The 26,991-nt window shown below is 47.0% G+C and overlaps 1 protein-coding gene across 5 annotated transcripts in view; it reads right to left on the bottom strand.

Moving 5' to 3' along the window:
- Positions 1 to 26,991, bottom strand: part of adam22 (ADAM metallopeptidase domain 22) — a 370,054-nt gene that overhangs the window by 147,850 nt on the left and 195,213 nt on the right. For 4 of the 5 annotated variants that reach the window (XR_010967372.1, XM_068007024.1, XM_068007039.1 and 1 more), the window contains exons 7-11: positions 25,466 to 25,535; positions 19,607 to 19,671; positions 10,653 to 10,727; positions 4,370 to 4,441; positions 1,481 to 1,647 (exon numbers count right to left, since the gene is read on the bottom strand). Coding sequence is in view for 4 of the 5 variants with exons in the window: in XM_068007024.1 (XP_067863125.1) it covers positions 1,481 to 1,647; positions 4,370 to 4,441; positions 10,653 to 10,727; positions 19,607 to 19,671; positions 25,466 to 25,535 (449 nt within the window). In the remaining variant the exon portion in view is untranslated. The remainder of the gene's footprint in view (positions 1 to 1,480; positions 1,648 to 4,369; positions 4,442 to 10,652; positions 10,728 to 19,606; positions 19,672 to 25,465; positions 25,536 to 26,991) is intronic. The other variant, XM_068007033.1, reaches the window with a different exon arrangement.

The following is a 26,991-nucleotide window of genomic DNA, read 5'->3' as shown; positions in this document are numbered from 1 at the left end:
ACTTCCTTCAGCTAAACATTAGGACGCTGCAAGCATTTTTTTCGGCGCCCATCACAAACTTTGCTCCCTTGCCATTGATGCCAATTCACCCCCCAGCCACTCGCTTTGAACGAAACTGCACAAACTTTGGCATCATGTTTGGCCCTGTGCTGAGTTTCATGTCCCACATCCTCTCGATCACTAAGTGCACTTGTTTCTACCTCTGCAACATTACTTGTCTCCGCCCCTACCTCAGTCCACCCGCATTGCTAAAACTCATATCCACATTTTTGTCATGTCCAGAGTCAATTACTCCATTGCCTTCCTTGCTGGCCTTCTATCATCCAACCTGCACAAACTCCAATGTATCCAAAATACAGTAATCAGCATTTTGTCCTGCATTAAGGACCCGCTCACCCATCACCCCCATCCTCATTCACCTACACTAGCTCCCTGTCCCCTAACCCATCCTTGTCCTCAGATTCAAATCTTCCCATGACATTACACTTCCCTACCTATGCAACCTCCTCCAGCTATATATCTATTCCCACACTCTTCTGTCCTCCAACTCCGGAGTCCTGTGTACCCCCCTTTGCCTTAGCCACTCCAATGGTTTCAGTCACTTCAGCCCTACTCTCTGGAACTTCCTCCCCAATTCTCTTTACCTCTCTAAATTTCTGTCTTCCTTTACAAAGCTCCTCAAAACCCACCTTTTCAACCTTCAGTTGCCTCCTCTAACTTATCTCCCATGACTTGGCATCTGTTCTCATTATTCATTTGTAAAGCACTTTGGGCCACCTTGTATGTTAAAGGAGCTATATAAATCCAACTTGTTGTGCAAGTCACAGCTACTTTCCAAAACAATTTGTTCCTCAGGTCCAAGTAGCAATTTCTGCTGCCTGTGGCACTCCAGTAAAGCTGGCATCTTCCTGGATTAGCATGGTAGTAGTTCTGAGCCAGGCACTGGTGGTTCACTCAGAACCCCCTCTAGTGTATAGTTGAAACTGACTTCTTCTTGAGTGTTAAGCTGAAGTTATCATGAGGATCTAACTAAAGACATCTACACCTCATCTTGGACAAATGTCCAATTAGCTATTTTATTGCCCCATGCCTTCTTAAAAGGCCCACATCCAGCTGGCAACCTCCAGGTTAGTATGAAAGCTGTTCATTCAGAGTCCCCTCCGTTGCTGGCAAGATGCTCTTTTGCTGACCCTGGGCTTCCAGAAAAGGCCCTGAGGGAGATGGCCATCTTCTAGGTTAATGTACAAACACAAGAACAGGACATCACTAATAAAACAATTGCCAACTGATGATGTAAAACATGCCCCAATCATATGATATCTGAATGACACCAATATGTAACTCCTTCCAACCTTTATAAAACAAAATCTTACTGTATGAAATTTAGATTTATTAAAATAAAAACCCATAAAAATGGAATGAAGATTTCCACTTTAGTATTGGCACATAATCCAAGAAATGACTCTAATGAGCTACTCACGAAAATAGATGAATGGCATCACTCTTCTCTTTGATGAAATCTCTCCTGTACTTCATAAACTCTCGTAGAGTTACCTGAGGGTTCTGATCTATGGTGAACTTGTTGTCAACTGACCAGGTTTCCATAGCAACTAGTACAATTCTTGTGTTAAGCTGTTCCTTGAATATCTAATGTGTAGCGTGAAAATACAAATTAAATCATTAACAATTTTAAATGTGGTGCAATTCATTATTCTGAACGGTCCACTGTGTAATACAATATATTCTCATTCAACAATACAGTGAAAGTAAATTAGTATCACATCAAAGCAATATAAACCACAATTTCCACACCCATAAGTTTGGGTCCAATATTCAAAACATTATGGGGTTGATCCCGATTGTCCACCATTACTTCGGTGGAAACCACAGAGAAACGGTGCCTAAACCATTTTTCCAGGGTTTCCACAGATCTACCTAAGTTATACACACAAAAAGAAACTGGGCCCAAAAATCCTCCAGCCGCAATCCAGGCAGTTATGCATCATTGGTGTCCGTTAGCCCAAGGCTGTCGGAAACTCCAACGTCGATCAGCCATCTGTTGGGGGGGGGGCAGGGTGCTTGGGCCACCCCACCCCCCAGACAAATCATTTTATTGACCCCTTAAAAAGGGGGATGATAATAAATATTTTAAAAATCTCTAACCTTTTGGACGCTAGTGCCTCTCATACCGACCTCCAAACCTTTGCTTCATGCCATTAAAGTTAGGGAAACGGGAGCTCCCAGCAGAGGGCATTCCTAACCCCACCCACGTCCCCTCTGCATCAGTAGCCTTGTTTAGGCCAGGTGGACGCTCCCCCCTACCAAATCAGGCCACTGGAAACTCCCACTGAAGTCTAGGACCCGACACATCTGAGTTTCTGCGGAGTTTTCGCCCATTCTGTCGGACTCTTGCCAGAGATTTATAACAGGACTCTGTTGGAACAGCCGAGTAAACTTGACCCCACTATTTTCTTTGCGATCTATACTACTTTTGTACAATCACAACATTGTGGCCTCGCTATTCAGTCCAATTACAGCAATAGATGGGGACAAATGTATTGTGTCTGCACCAAAATCATTGGGACTTCAGAGACAAACGAATTGGAAACAAATTGGAACTATATCTGAATAATGTCACCTCAAGGGTCCAGCAGTTATTAGAAAATCCTTGCATGGCTTTAGGAAGAGAGATCCTGCCTCATTAACCTGATTGAGTTCTTTGGGGGGCAGACCAAATTAGGGGGAACATAGATACAAGATTAAATGTAGGGGATTTAGGACAAAGAGCTGATAAACCGTTTTATGTTTGAGGCAGCACCATGTTTTGATGGGGCAAGCTTCATGGACCAGATTTCTTTTCCCCCTCCCGTCCTTTTCATATGTATCGTGAATAAATTAGCTGCTATGCTTCTCTTGTAAAAAAACAGCTGTTTTACATCACTTTTACATTGCCACTGGAAAATAAACGCATGCTGGCTCTTAATCAGGTGATCCATTGAAGTGTCAACACCATTTGCACTCGGACGCTTCTGATCAGAACTATGTTTCATGGCCAGAAGGGAGCAGAAACTAGATAGGTAAATCATTTAGGGGCTGAAAATCCACAGTGCACTCTCGCTGTGATCAGTCAAGGGGCTGGGAATTAGACCAGGACCCAGAGACACTGACCTTCTCCTCTAGTTTTCACACAGCCTTGTTTGAGGCGGAACATCTGCCCACTCCAAACATAGTCACCCACACGGTCGGGGGAGGGGACTCCCATACCGGGGGTTTCCTCATCCCCAGGCTGGGAATCTATCAGCAGGCTGGTACAGTATATCAGGGGAGGCATACAGGTCAGCTGGCTGGCAGAAATAGTACTCATCTTGGGGTCCAGGCCTGGACCCCTGAAGAATGTTGCCATCATCTCCAGGAAATTGGCCTCCTTGTAAAGGGACCAATGGGGCATCAAAAACTGTTTTCTTGGGCCAGTAGCTGAACAAGCAGCTACCCAGGACTGCTGGTTCCTGCCCTCTCTGCTCTGGCGGGCATCTGAGTTGTGCCCCTAGTGGCACAGGAAAAGTAGAGAACTTCCTCCAAAGGGTAGGACAGTAAATGAGGTAAATCACAAAGTGATGGTTAGAGGATATCAAGCTTGGGGTGTTGTGCAAAGGTATGAGGTAAAAGTGTTTTTTTTTAAAAAGTAAATGATACAAATTGTGTGGTATAAAAATCAATGGATTTTTTTTGTGGGAGATTAATTTTAACCCAACATATGACTAATGGTCTCACCTTTCCTCAGGTCAGTCCATCTCAAACATTACTAGCAATTATTTTTTAGTGGTTTACATGGAATAATCATTATAATTGGCATAAACTGTGGAATAACCCTAGAGACACTGGAAATCTTGATAGATATGTGTAGGTAATTTACTTATTCTATTGCTCCCTGTGTGCCCACACATTTGGTGAAGTTTCTTTGTGCCAGAGTATTGTTTCTATGCTCGTTTTTCCACTGCCAATAGTAAGTACAAATAGATTTTGCAAACCTAATGTTTGGAAGTAGCACAAAAGGGGAAAAAGTGCATCCAACCTAGTCCTCCTAATTCAGTTGTTTAATTTAAATTATCTGTTAATTTGAATTCAAATTGAACAAAAAGAGCCTCCTGTGTTGCTTCATTCAATTTGAATTAATGGATAATTGAGCAAAAGCAACTCAATTAACAGGAGTAGACTGTAATCTTATTTATTCATCTTCTCTTCACTCCCTCCCCCCCCACACATGGAGAAATAAATACTATTTAGGCAGTAAAGATAATTATATTACTTATTACAGCTAAGGTTGAAGCCAATAACCTTCAGAACAGATAGAACAGTAATCAGCACTCACCATATCCGCCGTGTTCACAATTGATTTTGCAAAGTTGTTTGTGAGGCCCACAGATAAACGATGTTTTTTAAACTATGAAGGGAAAAAAATTGTTAATCTGTATAATCCAAATCTTTCAAATACTACAATACCATTACAGTACTCTACAGAAATTGGCCAAATCAGCCCACACGATTCTATTTTTATATTATCTAATAGTTAAAATGTACTTCTATACACTTTACATGGAATCAGTATCAGTGACAAGAATGATATTGAAAAAATAGTCACTACACAAAAAAATAGTCCCAGAATAATTGTAGCCTACAGCCAGGTCTGGCGGCACTTAAAGAAATCAAAGCAATTGCAAAAGACAGATCAGCATCTACTGAAAGGAGCCGTGATTAAAGAATCTATGGTTTGGCAGAAATCTCCATGTAATAGATATAGTGAGTGAGCTGTAAGGCAATAATTCAATCATCGAGTTTATGAATGCAATCCATGTCAAAAATGGAATCACTGCCTTTAATGCAATATCTGGTGCTTAATATTGTGATAGATAAAATATATGTTGGCTCCAATAATCCATGAACTGCAATCTCAGGGCTTATGCTGTGCCCTCTAATGCTGATTCCGCCAGATTTGCAGTGTCGACAGGTTGTACCAAATTTACGTAGGATTGGTGAGCACCGACATCACTACAGGAACATCTCCATCGCCCGCCTACCCCATGTAGCTGGAAAATCCAGTCCTGCCCACCATGGGGGGGGGGGGGCGGTGGCGGAGATTGGCCAGACCTCATCCCCATACCAACCACCCCTCAGACTTCACAGTGCCCATCTCAGCTCCATGTGAAAGGAAGCCAATCCAATTTTTTTTTTAAACATGTATTTTGTTTGGGGCTCCACTTGCCTGAACACACTCCTGTGGGTCCACTTGCATCCACCTTGATTCCAGTGTGCCTCATCTCATTAGATGTATCAGCATTCAGTAATACAGGCCGGACGGGTTGCACCTCAACAGAGCTGAGACCAATGTCCTTGCGGGGTGGTTCGCTAGTTCTGTGGGGGAGGGTTTAAACTAATTTGGCAGGGGGTTGGGCACCAGGATGTAGCATTGGAAAGGAGAAACAAGGTGCACAAAGGATTGGGAGAGACAGATAGCACTAGAGTAAGAAATAGTACTGTATTAGGTGGGATCAGACTAAGAGAGAATACAAGAAGGTCTAAGATAGGTTTACAGTGCATGTGTGTAAATTCACGAAGCTTAGTAAACGAAGTTGGTGAGCTGCAGGTGCAATTAGCCACATGGGAATATGATGTTGTGGCGATAACGGGGATCTGGCTCAAAAAAAGGGCAGGACTGGATACTAAATATTCCTGGATACAAGGTGTTCAGGAAAGATAGGGAAGGAAAGAAAGGAGGGGTGATGGCAGTATTGATTAAGGAGAATATTGCAGTGCTGGAGAGAGAGGATGTCCGGGAGGGGTCAAGGACAGAATCTATTTGGTTAGAGTTAAGAAGCAACAGAGATGCCATTACACTACTGGGTATAGTCTGTCGGCCACTAACCAGTGGGAAGGATATAGAGGAGCAAATTTGCAGAGAAATTACAGTGAGGCACAAGAACCATAGAGTAGTGATAATGGAGGACTTCAACTATCCTAAAATAGACTGGGACTGTAATAGTGTAAGGGGCAAAGAGGGGGAGGAATTTTTGAAGTGTGATCAGGAGAACTTTCTTGATCAGTATGTTTCTGACCCAACGAGGAAGGAGGCATTGCTGGATCTGGTTCTGGGAAATGAGATGGGCCAAGTGGAGCAGGTGTCAGTGGGGGAACATTTAGGGAACAGTGATCATAGTACCATAAGGTTTAGATTAGCTACGGAAAAAGACAAGGACCAGCCTAAAGTAAAAATACTCAATTACAGGAGGGCCAATTTCAATGGGATGAGAACAGATCTAGCCCAGGTAAATTGGAATCACAGATTGGCAGGCAAAACTGTAAATGAGCAATGGGCGGCCTTCAAGGAGGAGATGGTTCGGGTACAGTCTAGGTACATTCCCACGAGGGAGAAAGGTAGGGCAACTAAAACCAGAGCTCCCTGGATGACAAAAGAAATAGAGTGTAGGATGAAGCAGAAAAAAGGGGCGTACGACAGATGTCAGGTTGATAGTACAAGTGAGAATCAGGCTGAATATAGAAAGTTCAGAGAAGAAGTGAAAAAGGAAATAAGAGGGGCAAAGACAGAGTATGAGAATAGACTGGCAGCTAACATAAAAGGGAATCCAAAAGTCTTTTATAGGCATGTAAACAGTAAACGGGTAGTAAGGGGAGGGGTGGGACCGATTAGGAACCAAAAAGGAGATCTATGCATGGAGGCAGAGGGCATGGTTGACGTACTAAATGAATACCTTGCATCTGTCTTTACCAAGGAAGAAGATGCTGCCAAAATCACAGTAATACACAGATAGTTGAGATACTAGATGGGCTAAAAATTGATAAAAGAGGAGGAACTAGAAAGGCTAGCTGTACTTAAAGCAGATAAGTCACCCAGTCCAGATGGGATGCATCCTAGGTTGCTGAAGGAAGCAAGTGTGGAAATTGTGGAGGTACTGGCCATAATCTTCCAATCATCCTTAGATACGGGAGTGGTGCCAGGGGACTGGAGAATTGCAAATGTTGCACCCTTTTCTAAACAAGGGTGTAAGGATAAACTCAGCAACTACAGGCCAGTCAGTTTAACCTCAGTAGTGGGGAAACTTTTAGAAACGATAATCCGGGACAAAATTGTCAGTTGGACACGTGTAGATTAATAAAGGAAAGCCAGCAGGGATTTGTTAAAGGCAAATCATGTTTAACCAACTTGATTGAGTTTTTTGATGAGTTAACAGAGAGGATCGATGAGGGCAATGCAGTTGATGTGGTGTACATGGACTTCCAAAAGGCATTTGATAAAGTGCTGCATAATAGGCTTGTCATCAAAGTTGAAGCCCATGGAATAAAGGGGGCAGTGGCAGCATGGTTATGAAATTTGCTAAGTAATATGAAACAGAGTAGTGGTGAACGGTTGTTTCTCAGACTGAGGGAGGTGAACAGTGGTGTTCCCCAGGGGTCGGTACTAGGACCACTGCTTTTCTTGATATATAATAATGACTTGGGTGTACAGGGCACAATTTCAAAATTTGCAGATGACCCAAAACTTGGAAGTGTAGTAAACAATGAGGAGGATAGTGATAGACTTCAAGAGGACATAGACAGGCTGGTGGCATTGGTGGACACGTGGCAGATGAAATTTAACGTAGTAAAGTGTGAAGTGATACATTTCGATAGGAAGAACAAGGAGAGGCAATATAAACTAAAGGGTACAATTCTAAAAGGGGTGCAGGAACAGAGAGATCTGGGGGTTTATGTGCACAAATCGTTGAAGGCGGCAGGGCAGGTTGAGAAAGCGATTAAGAAAGCATATGAGATCCTGGGCTTTATAAAGAGAGGCATAGAGTACAAAAGCAAGGAAGTTATAAAACCTTTATAAAATACTGGTTCGGCCACAACTGGGGTATTTTGTCCAGTTCTGGGCACCGCACTTTAGGAAGGATGTGAAGGCCTTAGAGAGGGTGCAGAAGAGATTTACTAGAATGATTCCAGGGATGAGGGACTTCAGTTACATGCATAGACTGGAGAAGCTGGGGTTGTTCTCCTTACAGCAGAGAAGGTTGAGGGGAGATTTAATAGAGGTATTCAAAATCATGAAGGGTCTAGACAGAGTAGATAGAGAGAAACTGTTCCCATTGGCGGAGGGGTCAAGAACCAGAGGACGTAGATTTAAGGTGATTGGCAAAAGAACCAAAAGGTGACATGAGGAAAAACTTTTTTTTTTAACACAGCAAGTGGTTAGGATCTGGAATGCATTGCCTGAGGGGGTGGTGGAGGCAGATTCAGTCATGGTTCTCAAAAGGGAACTGGATAAGTACTTGAAGGGAAAAAATGTGCAGGGCAAAGGGAAAGGGCGGAGGAGTAGGACTAGCTGGATGGTCTTACAGAGAGCCAGCACGGACTCGACGTGCCGAATGGCCTCCTTCCATGCTGTAACCATTCTACGGATCTATGCTGGATCCCTACTGAACCAGAAAAGCAGGAACTCCCAGTATAGGGAGATCCAACCATGGCTCCGCCACCACCCCCAGGGCTGTCCCGACGTCATTGGTTTTGTAGGGGATGGATTTACGTTCCGCCCCTTAAAAGGACAATCGAGAAATGCCAAAATCAATGAGATAAATATTTGAAAAGGAAAAATTTGCAGGGCTACAGGGGAAGAGCAGGGAAGTTGAATTAATTGGATAGCTCTTTCAAAGAGCCGGCACAGGCACAATGGGCCAAATGGCCTCCTATGAAGTAGGATTCTGTAGAATATATTTGGACCTTTGTGTATATTCAGGATTTTAGATTCTGTATGGGATCCATTTGCAGCTAACACATTAAAAGTAGTCTCACTACATTGACAGTATTTTAAGGAATATATCATATAAAATAATCACAGATATTCTTGCAATCCCTAAAAAAAAGGGTTCACTGCCTTCACTGGTACTGCGTGAAAATCCATCTGTCTCATGAATAAACATCTTCTGTGATTACAACAGCAGCTTTTAGCCCCTCCCATTCCTCTTTGGCCTCTCTGCCTCTTCAACGGAATTGCTCCACTGCCTCTCATTCGTGGTCCATTTCTATCCACTGACGGTTGCACTCCTACTCACCTCCATGTACGGGGTTGATTTTAACTTTTGGGCACTCTGGTTGCTCGTCTGTTCCAAGGCGAAGTGGCTGAAGCCAGGGCTTCAAAATGGCTCCATTTAAAAGGAACTAGTGAGCTGCCGATGTCAAACAGACATCCCAATGTAGATCGCTGAATGCAGAGGTCCAATATTGGGCGGCCCAGAGGCCGCCTGGCCAGCAGCAAAGTAAGTCAGGCGGGAGGTTAGGAAGCCCGGGGGGACACTGGCCTAGATTATTTTTGTGGGGCACGAAGGAGCATTCCTGCTCCTCCTGGTCCCATAAAATTAATTTAAAACTTACCTTTCCAGGACCTATTCATTATGCAGCGCACACTCCGACCAGTTCTCTCCTAAATTGGCAACCCGGGTCTTATGTATATCATGGGACCCCGATTTACACATTAAAAAAGGACTTATCGCCTGAAACAGGCAGGCGCTTTGGCCGCCCAGCAGTAGGCCCCTCTGATAGTGGCAGCAAGCTGATCGTAGGTGCTAATGGGGTGGAAAGTCCACTAAGCCCATGACAGCACTGTTAACGCTGATCTCTTCTCCCACGTCTGCATGGTTGCCTCTGATTTGCCATTATTTTCCACAAGCACAGGATCGGCTTCCCCACTTATGAAGACGACACATAACTCCCCGTTTCCCCTACCATCACTGCCTCCTGTTTCTATCCTATCCAACTGCCTATCTAAGTCCTGGATGAGTTGAAACTTCTCACACTTCAACATCAACAAATCTGAAGCAAACTTATTTTAGCTCTGGCTACAACATATCAGCCTCCTGCTGTACATTGAGAATGAACCCAATGCAGTGAAACAGTGGTGTTCTGCTCAGTCCCGACTGAGCTTTCAAGTTCACATCCGATTCGTTCCGAGACTTCCTTCTTATAACTTCAGAACATTGTTCGGTTATCCTCCTGTCCCCTGAAATTCTCATCCGTTCCCTCACCACTTCAGGACAAGATTTTTCTAATCTTCTAATTAACAATCTCCTTACCGTTATCCATCACAAACTTCAGCTAACCCAGAACTCTGACTCTCTGTCACGGAAATCCCAGCACCCTCACTGCCCCTATCCTTGTCAAACCTCATTGGCTTCCTGTGCCCTAACAAATCGATTTCAAGATCCTCATCCTCACGTGGCTTTGTCCCACTTTCCTTGGAGAATCTTCTTCAACTGTGCATTCAGCCTCCATTGCAATGTCCCACGGTCACTGCATGTTCCTTGTTCCCTCTGCTCCACCATCAGAGATCAATCTTTCAGCCATTACATCCCTCCCTCTGAAATTCTCTTCCTGAACCATTTTATTCCTTGCTACCAGTCTCCCCAGTTCGAAACCTCTTAAAAACCTACATCTTTAACAATGCCTTCAGTCTGCACCTAAATTTCTTCACTCACTGCTTGGTGTCCAGCTCCGCCCCTTGTAAAGGGCTCCGAGATATGTTTTGGCGTGAGGAAAGCTATATTAATGCAAGTTGTTATTCTGTAAAAGATATAATCCCGAATCAGATTAAATGCGGCCTTTACCATAAAATGATCGTTAACGACCATCAGCTCAATGTACTTTGTCTCGTCTTGAACATTCCGGCGAATTCGATGTATCTGTAACAAGAAACAGAAAAGCTCAATAGTAATCTGTATTGTACACCTTTACCAGTCTTGTTTTAAAAAAAATTATTGCAGATGTGAAGCGAGCACATCTCACCCATGGGCGGATGGTGTGTTGGAGTTAGGGGAGGAAGCGGTCATTGTGATCACACTGGAACTAATGATGCGAGGATGTGTAGTCCAGAAGTCCTACGCAATAAATTCAGAGAACTAGGAAGAAAACTTAAGGGAAGGATCCACCCCACAGCATTCTTTGAAATATTACCGGCGCCACTAAGATAGGATTAAAAAAGACACGCGGTTAAGGTTATGACGTAGGGAGGCACAATTTAGGTTTGTAGAGAACTAGGGAGACTTCTGGGAAATAGGAAGCCGATATCAGCTAGATAAGTTTCACTTAAACAGAAGAGGATCAGAGGTACTGTCAGATAGGATAGACTGACCGATAGAGGGATTCGTAAACTACGAAGATCGGTGACTACAGCTAGAGTTGTACAAGAGAGACAGGAACGTTTAGGAGGCTATAATATCCAGGAGAACACTAATACAGGAAAGCAATGCAGAACAAGAATGAATCACAGTTGAGAAAAGTAATCAATAGCAAGGGAAGAATTCAAACACCAGGGGACAAAAGTAAGGGAATGAAAGGAGTGCTAGAATTCTACAGCAAAGAGCACAGAATTGGAAGGGTTACTGCACACAGAATGTATGTACATCAAGGCTGGCATTTGCTGCCCTCCCTCTGCAGTTTGTTCTAGTGGAGTTGATGCGAGTAGGTGCAGGAAATGAGTCAGGGACATGCTCCGACGCGCTTAAAAGACACATTTTTGTATCCCTCCAACTTCCTGCAGGCAGGACTCAGTGACTTCCAATATGGGTGCATCCATTAATGGGCTGGCATATTGTAAGCATATGTAAATGTCAGAAACATGTCATCTATAGCAACATTGGACACATGGCACGTTAGTTCGCCCTTGGCATCCAGTGTTGCTAGGTTGATGGATAGAGGGGATATAGCTTGTAAATTTCCGAAAGCCTGTGCAATCGCCCACACAGCAACCGACTGCGTAGGTGAGAGCCGCACAAACCAAAACCATAAAAACAAAACCTCCATTTTGCTGACAGCTCAGAGGCCACCATGCACCGTGCTGCATCAAATTTCCAAGGCCTGCCGTAGCAAAACTCTGCCTCCACTCACTGGAGGTCCCTCCACTGGAGACCAAGAGGCACTGCTAAAAATATGATAACGATCCTGAAGCTGAACTATCAACTGGGGTTGGGGTGCATCTTTGTGGAAAGTGTCATTCCCACTCCGGAGATGTGCCCTAATTCTGACCTAATGGTACTATAGAAATCGGGTGGGAAGGCGCAACACAAATGGGATCACTGAAGCGGTATAAATTATTTAGAAGATTTAGATGGAGGCTTGGGGAAGCAAATTTTTATTTTAATTTATTCTTGGGATATGGGCGTCACTAGAAAGGCCAGTATTTATTGACCATTTAGTTGCCCTGCGAATTAGTGGCAGTGAGGCGCCTTCTTGAACCGCTGCAGTCTATGATGTGAAGGTGCTCCCACAATGCTGTTAGGTAGGGAGTTACATGATTTTGACCCAGTGACAATGAAGGAACGGTGTTACATTTCCAAGTTGGGATGGTCTGCAACATGGAAGGGAACTTGGAGGTGATGGTGCCCTTGTCCTTCTAGGTTTGGGAGGTGCTGCCAAAGAAGCCTTGGCGAGTTGCTGCAGTGCATCCTATAGGTAATACACACTGCAGCCACAGTACGCCGGTAGTGGAGGCAATGGATGTGTAAGCCAATGGATGAGGTGGCAATCAAGTGGACTGGTTACTCGAGTTTCCTGAGGTTCAGCTGAACCCATCCAGGCAAGTGGAGAGTATTCCATCACACTCCTGATATGTGCCTTGTAGGTGGTGGAAAGGCTTTGGAAGTCAGGAGGTGGGAGGCTCACTGCAAAATACCCAACCTCTTGACCTGCTCTAGTAGCCACAGCATTTATGTGGCATATATAGAAAATAACAAAGCTACAGGAAAGGCAGAATATCAAAGTTGGGAAGACCAAATCACTCTGAATACAGTAAAATGGGAAGAAACTACTGGTGGGAATTTACCACACATTACTAGGCTAAACAGCTGACATTGATGAGAAATTTTACAGAGAAAACATCGCATTACATCGAGTCTACAGCACAGAAACAGGCCATTCAGCCTAACTGGTCTGTGCTGGCATTTATGCTCCATACGAGCCTCCTCCCTCCCTAATTCATCTAAACCTATCAGCATATCCTTCTATTCCCTTCTCCCTCATGTGCTTATCCAGCTTCCCCTTAAATGTATCTATGCTATTTGCCTCAACTACTCCTTGTGGTAGCGAGTTCCACATTCTTAACACTTTTGGGTAAAGAAGTTTCTCCTGAATTCCCTATTGGATGTATTAGTGACTATATTATATTTATGACCTCTCGTTTTGGACTTTCCCACAAGTGGAAACATTTTCTCTACATATACTCTATCAAACCCTTTCATTATCTTTAAGACCTCTATCAGGTCACCCCTCGGTCTTCTCTTTTCGAGAAAAAAGAGCCCCAGCCTGTTTAGCCTTTCCTGTTAAATATATCCTCTCAGTTCTGGTATCATCCTTGTGAATCTTTTTTGCACCATCTCCAGTGTCTCTATATCCTTTTTATAATATGGATTCCAGAACTCTGCACACTACTCCAAGTGTGGTCTAACCAAGGTGCTATACAAGTTTAACATAGTTTCGCTGCTTTTCAATTCTATCCCTCTAGAAATGAACCCCAGTGCTTGGTTTGCCTTTTTTAATGGCTTTATTAACCTGCATCGCTACTTTTAGTGATTTGTGGAGCTGTACCCCGAGATCCCTTTTCTCCTTTATCCCATTTAGACTTATTATCCAAGTAGTCTGTGACCTCCTTATTCTTCCTACCAAAATCCACCATCTCACACTTATCTATATTGAAATTCATTTGCCAATTACAGGCCCATTCTGCAAGTTTATTAATGTTTTCTTGCATTTTGACATATTCTTCCTTTCTACTAACTATACCCCCCAGTTTTGAAATTGTACTTCCAATTCCCGAGTCCAAATTGTTAATGCAAATTGTGATCAACAGATTAACAATCCAGTGAAGGTAATATATTAATAACGGTGGATTTAAACTACATGGATATTAACTGGAGTATGGCTAGGAATAACAAAAGTCATGAATTTCTGGGCATGCTAAGGGAATGTTACATGATTCAGCCACTCAAAGCGCCCCCACGTCTCACCCTTTGGCCCCCTCTCAACCAGTACCCACAATGCTGCCTCCTCTCCAGGTGCTCGACTCTGCCCCTGCACAGGTGCAGGTGGAGCAGTCTTTGGAGGGGCCCTCACGGGCACCGAAACCCAGAGGGCGTCCGTGCAAAGCATCTCATCGGTCAGGGCATGGACAAGAGCAACCTGCCACTACCTCTGCTGAAGCCACAGGGGTAGCACCGCGTAGGGGTTCCTGTAAACGCAAGGCGAAGGATTTGTGAGCACAAAGGGGATGCACAAGGGAGTAAGACAAAATGTCATGTTTTTGATTTACTTTTGTTTGTTTTGCAAAAAAACAAAAAATTGTTATCACCACTACTGCCAAGTCTTTGAAAATCTTGTCTGGTTTGTGCAATAATGCCCTTTTCTGAGGATCACCATGAAGGCCCACACCTGATGCCACCCATTGTGTCACTGCAGAGTGGGTGTAGGTGTATTTGCAGGGCTCTTTTGTACAGACGACTGAGAGACACCGGCAATGTCCCCGGTGGCACCCTGGAAGGATGCGGAGGAGAAGTTGTTGAGGGCAGTGGTGACTTTGACAGCGACAGGTAAGAAGATGGTGCTCGGGCCAGTCGGGAGCAGCTCGGCATGAAGGAGGCTGCAGATGTCCATGACTACATGTCGAGTGACTCTGAGCCTTCGTGTGCACTGCTGCTCAGAGAGGTCCGGGAAGCTGAGCCTCAGTCTGTGGACCCTGTGGCGAGGGTAGTCCCTTCTGCGACGCATCTCTCTCTGTGGTTGCCCTCCCTCCTGCTGTGCAGGTGGATGTGTCACAGCACTGTGTTGTGGAGCTCCACGTGTCAGAGGTGGACGGCGTGGCTGGTGATGCTGTTCGTCCTCCGAGGAGGTCATGACTGCAGCTATCGCGGCCCCCATCTGGAAGATGTACGTTTGAGGGAGTCCGCAAGGTAGGTAAACGTGTCTGCACACCGGGGTTGAGATTGCAAGTTTGTGATTTCTTGTGTTAAGAGGAGGGTGGTAGAGGCCAAACTTTGTCCAAAGTGAAAGAGTGGCCTCCTGCAATGAGTGAGGGTCTCACCGCCCCCCCCCTCAAACTGTCAAATATTCCTTTGCAGCTGCCACAGGCTGGTGGCTGCAACACGTCCATTTCAACTGGGAGTGTTTACCCCAGTACGGGAAGCACGCTCAGTTGACCTGAAAATCCCACCCCCCCCCTAAAATATCTTCCAAATCAGGTCTCCTAACGACCTGAAGTATCAAATTAATTGATTTAAGTGGGATCCGGCCGGCTTTAATTGCCGGTGGGAATCCCACATGCGGGGGCTGCACGTGCATCTAAGCGCTTCATTGGGGAACCCGGAAGTGGGCGGGTTGGAGCCGGGCTCCGGACCTGCACCGGGAATCCACAATTTTCGGAGCCCCCCCGGACCACGAACGCACCCACTCGGACATCTGAAAATCAAGCCCAAAGTGTCCGCAAAGGGATATTGACAGGTTAAGTGAATGGGCAAAAATTTGGCAGATGGAATATAATGTGGGAAAATGTGAAGTCATCCACTTTAGGAGGAAAAATAAAAAAGCAAAATATTGTTTGAATGGAGAAATACTACAAAATGCTGCAGTACAGAGGGATCTGGGTGTCCTCGCACATGAAACACAAAAAGTCAACATACAGGTGCAACAGGTAATCCGGAAGGCAAATGGAATATTGGCCTTTATTTCTAGGGGGATGGAGTATAAAAGCAGGGAAGTCATGCTCCAACTGTACAGGGTGCTGGTGAGACCACACCTGGACTACTGTGTACAGTTCTGGTGCCCTTATTTATGGAAGACCATAATAAGACCATAAGAGATAGGAGCAGGAGTAGGCCATTCGGCCCCTCGAGCCTGCTCCACCATTCAATCAGAACATGGCTGATCTGATTTTTACCTCAACTCCACTTTCCCGCCTTTTCCCCATATCCTTCGAGGACAGCGCAGCCCACTTGATTGGTACCCCATCCACCACCCTAAACATTCACTCCCTTCACCACCGGCGCACAGTGGCTGCAGTGTGTACCATCCACAGGATGCACTGCAGCAACTCGCCACGGCTTCTTTGACAGCACCTCCCAGACCCACGACCTCTACCACCTAGAAGGACAAGAGCAGCAGGCACATGGGAACAACACCACCTGCACATTCCCCTCCAAGTCACACACCATCCCGACTTGGAAATATATCGCCGTTCCTTCATCGTCACTGGGTCAAAATCCTGGAACTCCCTTCCGAACAGCACTGTGGGAGAATCTTCACCACACGGACTGCAGCGGTTCAAGAAGGCGGCTCACCACCACCTTCTCAAGGGCAATTAGGGATGGGCAATAAATGCTGTCCTCGCCAGCGACACCCACATCCCACGAACAAATAATTTTTTAAAATTCCGTTTGCCTTCCGAATTACCTGCTGAACCTGTATGTTGACTTTTTGTGATTCATGTACGAGGACGCCCAAATCCCTCTGCACCGCAGCATTTTGTAGTTTTTCTCCATTCAAATAATATTTTGCTTTTTTATTTTTCCTCCCAAAGTGGATGACTTCACATTTTCCCACATTAGATTCCATCTGCCAAATTTTTGCCCAGTCACTTAACCTGTCAACATCCCTTTGCAGACACTGTGTCCTCATCACAACTTGCTCTTCCACCTATCTTTGTATCATCAGCAAATTTGGCCACAAGACGCTCTGTTCCTTCATCCAAGTCATTGATATATATTGTAAATAGTTGAGGCCCCAGCACTGACCCCTGTGGCACCCCACTAGTTACAGATTGCCATTTTGAAAATGACCCTTTTATCCCGACTCTTTGTTTTCTGTTAGTTAGCCAATCCTCTATCCATGCCAGTATATTACCCCAACACCATGAGCTCTTATCTTGTGCAGTAATCTTTTATGTGGCACCTTATCGAATGCCTTTTGGAAATCCAAATATACTGCATCCATTGGTTCCCCTTTATCCACCCTGCCCGTTACTTCCTCAAAGAACTTTAATAAATGTCAGACATGATTTCCCCTTCATAAAACGATGTTGACTCTCCTTGATTGTATTATGAGTCTCCAAATGTCCTGCTACTACTTCCTTAATAATGGATTCTAGCATTTTCCCAATGACAGATGTTAGGCTAACTGGTCTATAGTTACCTGCTTTCAGTCTCACTCCCTTCTTGAATAGGGGTGTTACGTTTGCGGTTTTCCAATCCACTGCAACCTTTCCAGAATCTAGTGAATTCTGGAAGATTACAACCAATGCATTCACTATATATGTAGCCACTTCCTTTAAGACCCTCGGAAGATATGAAACTTTGGAAGGGAAGATTTTAAGACAATACATTCTTAGAGAAGGGGATGGGATGGGCTCAAAATGGGGGTGCAGAGTAGTTGCTAAATGATGTGTTGTCCAATAGAAATCGTTGACTAGCCACAGGTGTGGCTACGTTGGTTTTAGCCACATACAGTAATTGTAGTAGAAAATGCCTCACACAATATTAACTTAATAAACATCTACACCATTCAGTGTGAAACTTTGCAGTCTTTCTCTTTCACCAAAGTTTGGAATTCTGGCATGAATTTATCACACACACATCTTGTTGCAGCTTCTAGGTTTTTGTCCACTAGTTGTGAGCTGGACTTTGACTTCATCAGAGTGATTTCTAAGAATGTTGACTCGTGAGACGTGCCAGACCCGCCCCTGCTCTCCATCCACAACGCGGTTAGATGCTGCTTGCCCATTGCCATGACGTGCCCTGTTGGAAATGCTCGTTATTGGCTGGGCTTATTTTCTTCTACTGGCCTGGAGCAGTTATCCTGATTGATCGAACTGACCACAATCACAGCTCCCCTCTCCAGACAATATTGCTGGAGTTTCCATGGTGCTGATCTTTGACGCTTTCACCCATGTTACACATTATTTTATCAGATAACCAATAAGCAGAAACCAAGGCAGTAAAGCACACACAATCATCAAAAAACACTCTCACACTCTGCTTTTCATCTTACCATTTGATCAACAAATGCACAAAGAGGTTAAAGTAGACATGCACATGCTGTGCAATTATGCATATTGAAATCACAGAAAGGATGAACCCGAGCTGGAAAAAATACCAAAAAGAACTATTAAGATGATAAGCGAGGGGGGAAGGGGTTGGAGAATAAACCAGAGGTAGGTTCAAGGACCTGGGAGTCTTTTAGCTGGAAAGGAAAAGGCTGAGGGAGATATGATTGAAGTGTTCAAAATAGCACGGCTCAGAGATATAGATCAGTCAGGGTTATTTTGTTGGCACAGACAGCAAAATATGGGGACATGTGTTTCAGCTAAGAGTTAGATTCAGACAGGAAGTAAGGAATCATTACTGTAATGAGAGGATTATTGGAACATCTTACCGAGGGAGGTTGTAGATTCAAGAGGGTAGAAACTGGCTTCGGGCCATAGCACACAATGCTGGTATCACATTCGCGCCCACCCCCCCGCCATACACCCCGCTCAATATTCAGTTGCATTGACTATGATAGTACTGAATATCGGGCGGGGCGTATAACAGACGGTCCGTGTGATACCGCCCGTTTCGCGCTACCGAGCAAGACAAATTTCTATCCAAAGGAATTTAAAAATCTTGACAGCAACATTGAACAAAAACCTTGAAGAGAAACAATTTATCCAATACAACTGCAAGGACAACAGGAACATGCACTAAGTGGACCTACAGAGGCCAATTTCTGTCCATTCCCTCTGCTCAGGCCCAGCTATGCTCATTTGGTGGGCTCGGCCATTAAGACAGATTGGTTGCACCCTTGGTGAAGGCCTGTCACATGCTGGAAAATGAAGATGGAATGAGGAGCACAGCTGCACACCTAATTGCTCACCTCGTGGCCTTCTAGCTGCTGTTGGAGAACAGTAGCCAGAAGGACGCAGAGCCTGAAGATCCAGTGGAAAAAAAGCCTTGAACCTATCTGGAGGACTGTTTTTAGCTTGCTACCTGGCCCACTCAAACTCACCAACAGTTTCCTCGCCCAGCTCTGGGTCTGGGCCATGCTGACAAGAAATTGAGGCGGGTGGCCAGAAATGCCTCCCACCCATCTCATTTGTATTGATATGCTGGACCTGCACCAGTTGCAGGAAAAGGCCCAGCTCTACCCTTGGGATAAGTCCTGAAAAGCCCAGGACAAAATAAAGGGGACAAGGACTCGGCAAAATGAGTCCCAACACCCTTTTCCTGACTTTGCACCTGGGAGAATAGGTGTTCCCTGGGGACAAAGGTCAGGAAAACAGACCCAATGATCTTTTCCAGCTTTGAGCCTTCTATGGTTCTTCTAGAGGTGTTGAGCACTCTGCTGAATAATGCCGCTGTTACCTCTTCTGTCTTTCTCACTCCCACCTTCTGTGTTACTATATAATGCAATGTTCCAATTGATTAGGAAAAATGAACTGAACCAATATTCCATATATAGGTCGAAAGCCATGGAGATCCTGATCATTATAATTTTTCTACTTTACATTCTTATGAATCTGATGTGTTAAAAATATTGACCATACCTGCCTTTTCTTCCTTAAAAGGACAGTTCGCCCAGCTTTAAAGATATCATTTTTTTCAACATCTTCTGAAAGAAACGTACATCGCAAAACATTAATCATATTAACTGAAGATAAATCAACAACAGATATAGTCAATCAATTACTCAAGGAAATGCCAGTGGTGAACATTTAAAACTGCTGTCGTGTTAGAACCAGCAAAGTTATTATCAATCCACGTGTCACTCATTAAAAATGGTGAACTCAATAGATTGCCGGCTTTACATGATTTTTCTCTGATGTCGTCTTTGGGGTTTGTGCAGAAAACAATTTATAATGAGGGTTAATTCACAGAGAATGATTTTATGGTTTCTTTCTTCAGAAAGCCATAAAAAAAAGGGGGAATTTCCAGGAGGAAATTGAGCAGCTCTATTTGCCGCTCCATTCCGGCCCTGCAGTAGGGTTAACCACGCTGTTTTTACCGGCGGCTGAGGTACCTGCTTGACTCATGTGGGAGCCTCATTAATTTATGATAATCGGGGTCCTATGCTGTTACATAGTCTTCATTTGCCAATTTCAACAACAATAATTTCTGGGTTTATAAAACAATAATCTTCAAGCATATATTATTTAAAGATGACCATTTAAAATGTTTCTTTTTAAAAATTATTTTGTCTTCAATTATCTGCATGGCATAATCTTTTGCTCCAAGAGGCTGGGCTAATTTATCATTCCTCTGCTAATGTCATTCTATAAGGGTAGGAATTAGTTTGTGTTGCGCCCGTTTTTCAGGCATAAAACGGGTGCAACGCTGACAAATTTAGCATTGGACAGCCCGCACCCAATCTGCCTGTGCATTGAGGCCATTGCTACATTCATCAGGCCCATTTTTTAAGCGCTCTGGCTGGCCGCCTGAATTAGGCCTGAGCCCCAATTTCGGGCCAGACTCCACCCGGTTGGGGTATACACTGCCTGCGCAGCACTGAATCTCGGCCTGAAAAAGGACGCAAACGAATTTCTACAACTACAGCTTGCCATTCGGAGTACACCAGATACTCAAGTGGTTTGAAGTTCCTTGTTTAATGAAAAACAGGATGTTGACTGCTTTCCTCGTTAATTAATAAGCTGACAAAAATCTCACATTTCAAGTCAATGCATTCCTGCGATTTTGTTAGCGGGCTATTGATTACAGAGAAAAACAAGGAGTTTTTCATTAAAGAAGCAATTTCAGGATTTCTTACTTTCCATTCTTCTCAGTGAGGAACCTTAGCTTCAGCTTGCTGCTTCTCCTCAACATCGCAGCTCTAATTAATAACTCAGTATGAGCGAAACTATGGGGGTAATTGTGACTTTGTGCGATGGTGTAAAACAGAACAGGCTCGAGGGACTGAATGGCCTACTCCTGTTCCTAATAGTGAATCGGCAGCCCATTTTACATCTGCCAGTCCAGGAAGCAACCCTGTCACAGCCAAGCATTCCTACGATTTCATTAATGGGTCAAGCCACTGTATATAATTTCTTTTAAAAATCATCCTAAATATAGTTTCAGAACAACATGCATTGAATCAACTTTGATCTTTAATAGGAGCTCACATATGTCGGTGTAAAAACACATGGGGCTCGAATTTAGCAGGCCTGCGGGTTCCCAGCGGGTGGTCCTCCGGGAGCGTCGAAAACGCGGACGGGTAATTGTTCGCGTCCCCCACGCGATCGCGGGATAATTGGACCCATTAAGGCCTGCTTCCGGGTTCTGCGCTCCCCAGCTGCGTGCCGGCCGGCTGCGCATGCGCAGTACCGTCGACGCGATGTAGGAGCTCCAGTTAAAGGGGCAGTCTCCCAAAGCCCCTCCTGCTGCAAGCAAGAGGTCTGGGAGAATGGCTCAACCAAGGGGAAAGGCTGCGCCCCGTTTTTCAGATCTGGCACTGCAGCTGATGCTGGAGGGCGTGAGGAGGAGGAGGGAAACACTCTTCCCTGAGGATGGGCGCAAGTTCCCTGCCGCCGCAACCAGGAAGGCATGGGCAGAGGTGGCGGCGGAGGTGAGCAGCAGGGGCAACACCCCAAGGACTTGGGAGCAGTGCCGCAAGCGCTTCAATGACCTGACTAGGTCTGGCAAGGTGAGTACACCAACGCACCCTCCCACATCCCGTCCCCACCATCACGCCAAGCAGATCACAACCCCCTCCTGCACAGCCACCACTGCGCTCCATCAGCAATCCTCACAGCCACTCATTCACCATCCTCGCCGTGCACGCAAGTACCCACCGTCCCTGACCCCACCCGAACACTACCACACACCCCAATCCCCATGCAATGGGATGGGCACGTGGCCCACACTTCCTCCCATCCGTTCCGCGCCACGCTCAACCCAACCACACCGATGCTCGATGCGTCTCACGATGCAAGACGCACCCACTCACACATCTGTGTTTTGCCTTCACAGGAGAAGAGGAGCAAGAACAACCGCGAAAGGGCACGCACCGGAGGTGGGCCGCCGCAAGTGGTGGAGCTCACCGACGCAGAGGTGGAGGCGCTCGACCTCGCCCGCACGCGACATTGCCTGTCGGTGGCCGATGGCGAGTGTGTCGCTGCCGAAATGGGCGGTAAGGGAAAGCTGACACTCAACACCCATGATCGCGAGTGACCGTATCATCACCTGCCATCAGGCGCACTGTCAAGTTGGTCCACATGCCTCAAAGTGCCCTCTGTTCTCTTGCAGGTGCGTCTTTGGATCAAGCGAGCATGGAGGGCGATTCCTCAGAGGACATGGCGGTCTCTGAGGGTGCATCGTCACATCAGAGCCAACCATCCACCAGCGCAGAGACACGCACCTCGGTGGGTCCCCCTCGCCAACTAGTTGGGGTAGCACTTGGTGAGTCACTGCGCACGAGTGAGCATGAGCAGACCCTGGTGGCAGGGGCAGCCGCGGAGGGTCCGCGACGGAGGGAGCACTCATCTCCAGGCTCTGCTCAGCCGGACCCAGATGCTGAACCCAGGGGGCCACCAGAGAAAAGGAGAGTCGTCGAGGGCCACCAGCTAATTGCTGAGGTGCTGGCAGAGGTGCCGCGCGCATTGTCCACAATAGCGCAGGCGATGGAGGAGTCCACCTCCTGCATGTGGGCATTGGTGGCGCAGGCACAGGAGGGTACCGACGACACAGTGTCGCAGGTAGGTGCGGGACTGTCTGCGGTGGAGGACAGGCTGGCCTCCCTCGAGCGTCACGCACAGCTCCACTTCGAGTCCTTGCAGGCCCTCACAACGTCTGTACGGATTCAGGGTGAGCAACATTCCGACGCCACCAACAGGCTGAGGGATACACTAGGGGTGGCCTTGCAAGGCCTCACACATGCCATCCAAACTGCCGTCCAGCAGGGTGGAAGGGGTGATGTGGGCCGAGGCCAAGAGAGGGATGATGGTGACCGGGGACATGGAAGCGGGGACGCCTCTCAAGGCGTCCCCACGTCCCACCCGTCGCCCACCTCTCAACCAGCACCCGCAATGGTGCCTCCTCTCCAGGTGGCCGAGTCTGCCCCTGCCCCGGTGCAGGAGGAGCAGTCTGTGGAGGTGCCCTCACGGGCACCGAAACCCAGGGGCCGTCCGCCAAAAGCATCTACCCGGTCAAGGCAAGAAGACGAGCAACCTGCCACTACCTCTGCTGGAGCCACAGGGGTAGCACCACGTAGGGGTTCCCGGAGAAGAATTCCAAAGGCCTTATAATCACAAAGGGAATACACCAGGGTGTTTATTATTTTGTACTTTGTTTCTTAAATGATGTCACATTCCACATATTAAATAGTCTATTCTCACCACTCCTGCCACCTCTCGTCCATTCTTCCGCGGCTTGTGCAGTAGTTGCGTTCCGTGGAGGCCATCATGACGGCGAACACCTGCTGCCACCCATTGGGCACACTGCTGTGGGTGCAGGATTACTGGCAGCACTCTTCAGTGGAGGGGGCTGGTATGGCCGCTCGCATGTGCAGGTGAGGAGATGCGAGCGCCTCGCAGTGTCTGACTCTAGGAGAACCGTTGACGTATGAGTGCGTCCCTGGCCCGGCGACCATCCCGGTGAGTCGCGGCTCGGCGCATGGGTCGTCCAACATCCTCGGGCGCGTCCTCCTCCTCCTCCTCCGCCTCCGCCTCCTCCTCCTCCTCCTCCTCCTCCTCGCCCTCGCCTTCCTCAATGTGGGTGGCGGGTGTGGATGGGGCCTCCTCCAGCGGCACCCCTCTCTGTTGGGCCATGTTGTGCAGGGCACAGCAGACAACTATGATTCGTCCCACTCTGAATGGTGTGTATTGGAGCGCTCCCCCAGAACGATCAAGGCACCTGAAGCGCATCTTGAGAAGCCCTATGGTCTGCTCAATTGTAGACCTGGTAGCAGTGTGGCTGTCATTGTACCGACGCTCCGGCTCGGTGATGGGGTTCCTCAGAGGTGTCATGAGCCACGTGTGGAGGGGATACCCCTTGTCGCCGAGGAGCCAGCCGTTGCCGGCGTTGGGTGCCTGCAGGATGGGCGGGACGGCGGACTCCCTGAGGACGAAGGCATCGTGGCAGCTGCCGGGGTATCTGGCGCACACGTGTAGGAATCTCTGGCGGTGGTCACAGATGAGCTGGGCGTTCATGGAGTGATACCCCTTCCTGTTGATGAACAGCCCTGGCTCATGCGGAGGTGCCCGTATTGCGATGTGGGTGCAGTCGATTACACCCTGCACCCGTGGGAAGCCGGCCATGGCATGGAATCCAACCGCCCTCTCCATCTGGCTGCGCTCGTCCATGGCGAAGTTGATGTAGTGGGAGGCCCTGCGGAACAACCCATCGGTGACCTGCCTTATGCACTTGTGTGCAGAGGACTGACAGACCCCGGTGATGTCCCCGGTGGCACCCTGGAAGGAACCAGATGCGAAGAAGTTGAGGGCAGTGGTGACTTTGACGGCGACAGGTAAGAAGATGCTGCTTGGTCCATCAGGGAGCAGCTCGTCGTTAAGGAGGCTGCAGATGTCGGCGACTACCTGGCGATTGACTCTGAGCCTCCGTATGCACTGCTCCTCGGAGAGGTCCATGAAGCTGAGCCTCGCTCTGTACACCCTGTGCGGAGGGTAGTGCCTCCTGCGACGCATCTCTCTCTGCGGTTGCCCTCCCTCCTGCTGTGCAGGTGGGTGTGCCGCAGCACCGTGTTGGGGGGCCCCACCTCTCCGAGGCGGACGGCGTGGACTGCGAGGCTGCTGGGGCTGGTCATCCTGTTCGTCCTCCGACGATGTCAACGCACCACCCATCTGGCAGGTGTTGGTGTGAGGGGTTGTGCAGGGTAGGTGGGTGGGTCCTCGGACTGGGGCTGCGGTTTCGTGTCGGTCTGTCCTCTGGCTTGGCGGGGGTTGGTGGAGGGCAGGGGTTGCCCTATGTGACGCGGTGGCCTCCTGCGTGGGTGAGGGCGCTCCCCCGTGGAGCGCACCTTGGCACCTGGCACAGGCTGCTGGCTGCAACACGCCTGGTTTGAAGGGTCCTGTTTCCCCCAGTGTGGGAAACTGACTGCTTTGACCGTAAAATCCCACACTTCCTCTTTTGACAGCTGCTTCAGCTCATTAACTGACCACAACGAGCAAGTTAAGTGCTCTCAAGTGGAACCCCGCTGGCTTTAATTGCCTGCGGGATTCCCACCAGCGGGGCTTGCGCGCGCAGCCCCGCACGTCAGCGCGGTACCCGGAAGTGGCCGGGATTTCGTCCGAATCCGGTCACGTGATCGGAGATCGGGATTTTCGGGGCCCCCCCGCTGGAAACCCGCAGGTAACCCGACCCTAAAATCGAGCCCATCATGTCAATTGATTCTTCACACATGTGCTAAGTTTCTGCTGGATACTTCTGAAACAAACTGTACATTACTGCGATCTTACCGGGTTGTAGGAGCTGCAAAGGAACATTACGGCCAGAGACCTGGTAAACTAAGTGAGGCTCAGTAACATTCTGTGAGGAGAAAAGAAAACACGATATCAGAACTGAAATAAACACAGTTACTATTTCTGCACTAAAAACAGAAAATGTTGGAAAAACACAGCAGGTCAGTCAGCATCTGAAAATAGAAAAGGCAAGGTAACAATTTGGGTGTAAGTTTTCGTCAGTTTTTCAGTTCAATGAGGGTGTTGAACTTGCTGTAATGTCCAGGGTCAGCCTCATTGAATAATGCAGGCAGGCTTTAGGGATCCGAAATTCTTCTGATTGGGAGCTTGCCCATTTGTGAGCAGGGGACAGCATTCTGCTGGAAGCTCTAAATGCCTACAGCAATTTAACAGGACAAGTATTACCAGAAGACGTTTTGCTGCTGACCAGAAATAACTGCTGCAGGACAGAGAGTCCTCCGATTTGCCAATGAAGGGACAGGAGGGCGACCCTCTTTGGAAAAAGAAGCACAGAAGGTTCCCAGGAGGGAATTCAGGATCAATAGAGGGACATGGCCAAAGCAGGGCAGTCAATAAGAACTCCACATTCCCACATATCACCCAGTGGAGGAAGGCTCACCAGGTCAAGAGAGACAAGAGGAGCCAATCACACCTTCCAAGAATGCATGTGCCCGCTCCCTAATCTCAGGCCACTAACTAACTCCCTATGAGAAGGAAGCCCTACACATCCTGGGGTGAAAGACCATCAAGGATGTTAGAGATGAGGGGCTATGAGGGCATGTGTCACCTGAGCATTCATCAGGACTACTGCTTCTCCTCTTATTGGCCTATCGTTAACTTTCTATAAACTTTATCATGAAACCCTCATATTACTCCAATTCTCAAAAACAACATTCAAACCTCCCTTCCTCTTCTCCTCCTCTGGATATATAACAAGAGAAACAAGCAGGCTCTCAATATCCAGCAACGCTAGCACTGTACAGCATCCACCCTCACACAGGGACAGGAGTAGGCCATTTAGCCCCTCGAGCCTGTTCCGCCATTCAATGAGATCATGACTAATCTGTGACCTTACTCCATATACCCGCTTTAGCCCCATATCCTTTAATACCTTTGGTTAACAAAAATCTATCAATCTCAGATTTAAAAGTAACAATTGAGCTAGCATCAACTGCCGTTTGCGGAAGAGAGTTCCAAACTTCTGACACCCTTTGCGTGTAGAAGTGTTTCCTAATTTCACTCCTGAAAGACCTGGCTCTAATTTCTAGACTGTGCCCCCCTAGTCCTAGACTCCCCAACCAGCAGAAATAGTTTCTCTCTATCTACCCTATCAGTTCCCCTTAATATCTTGAAAACTTTGATCAGATCACCCCTTAATCTTCTAAATTCCAGGGAATACAACCCTGGTTTCCAGAAGAGTTAAATTACGAGGCGAGATTAGAGTCCAGGTGTCATTCTAGTAAATCTACGCTGCACTCCATCCAAGGCCAATACATCCTTCCTAAGGTGCAGTGCCTAGAACT

This window comes from Heptranchias perlo, chromosome 2, assembly GCF_035084215.1.
Source record: "Heptranchias perlo isolate sHepPer1 chromosome 2, sHepPer1.hap1, whole genome shotgun sequence".
NCBI classification, from domain to species: Eukaryota; Metazoa; Chordata; class Chondrichthyes; order Hexanchiformes; family Hexanchidae; genus Heptranchias; species Heptranchias perlo.
This window is presented reverse-complemented; position numbering and strand designations above follow the sequence as displayed.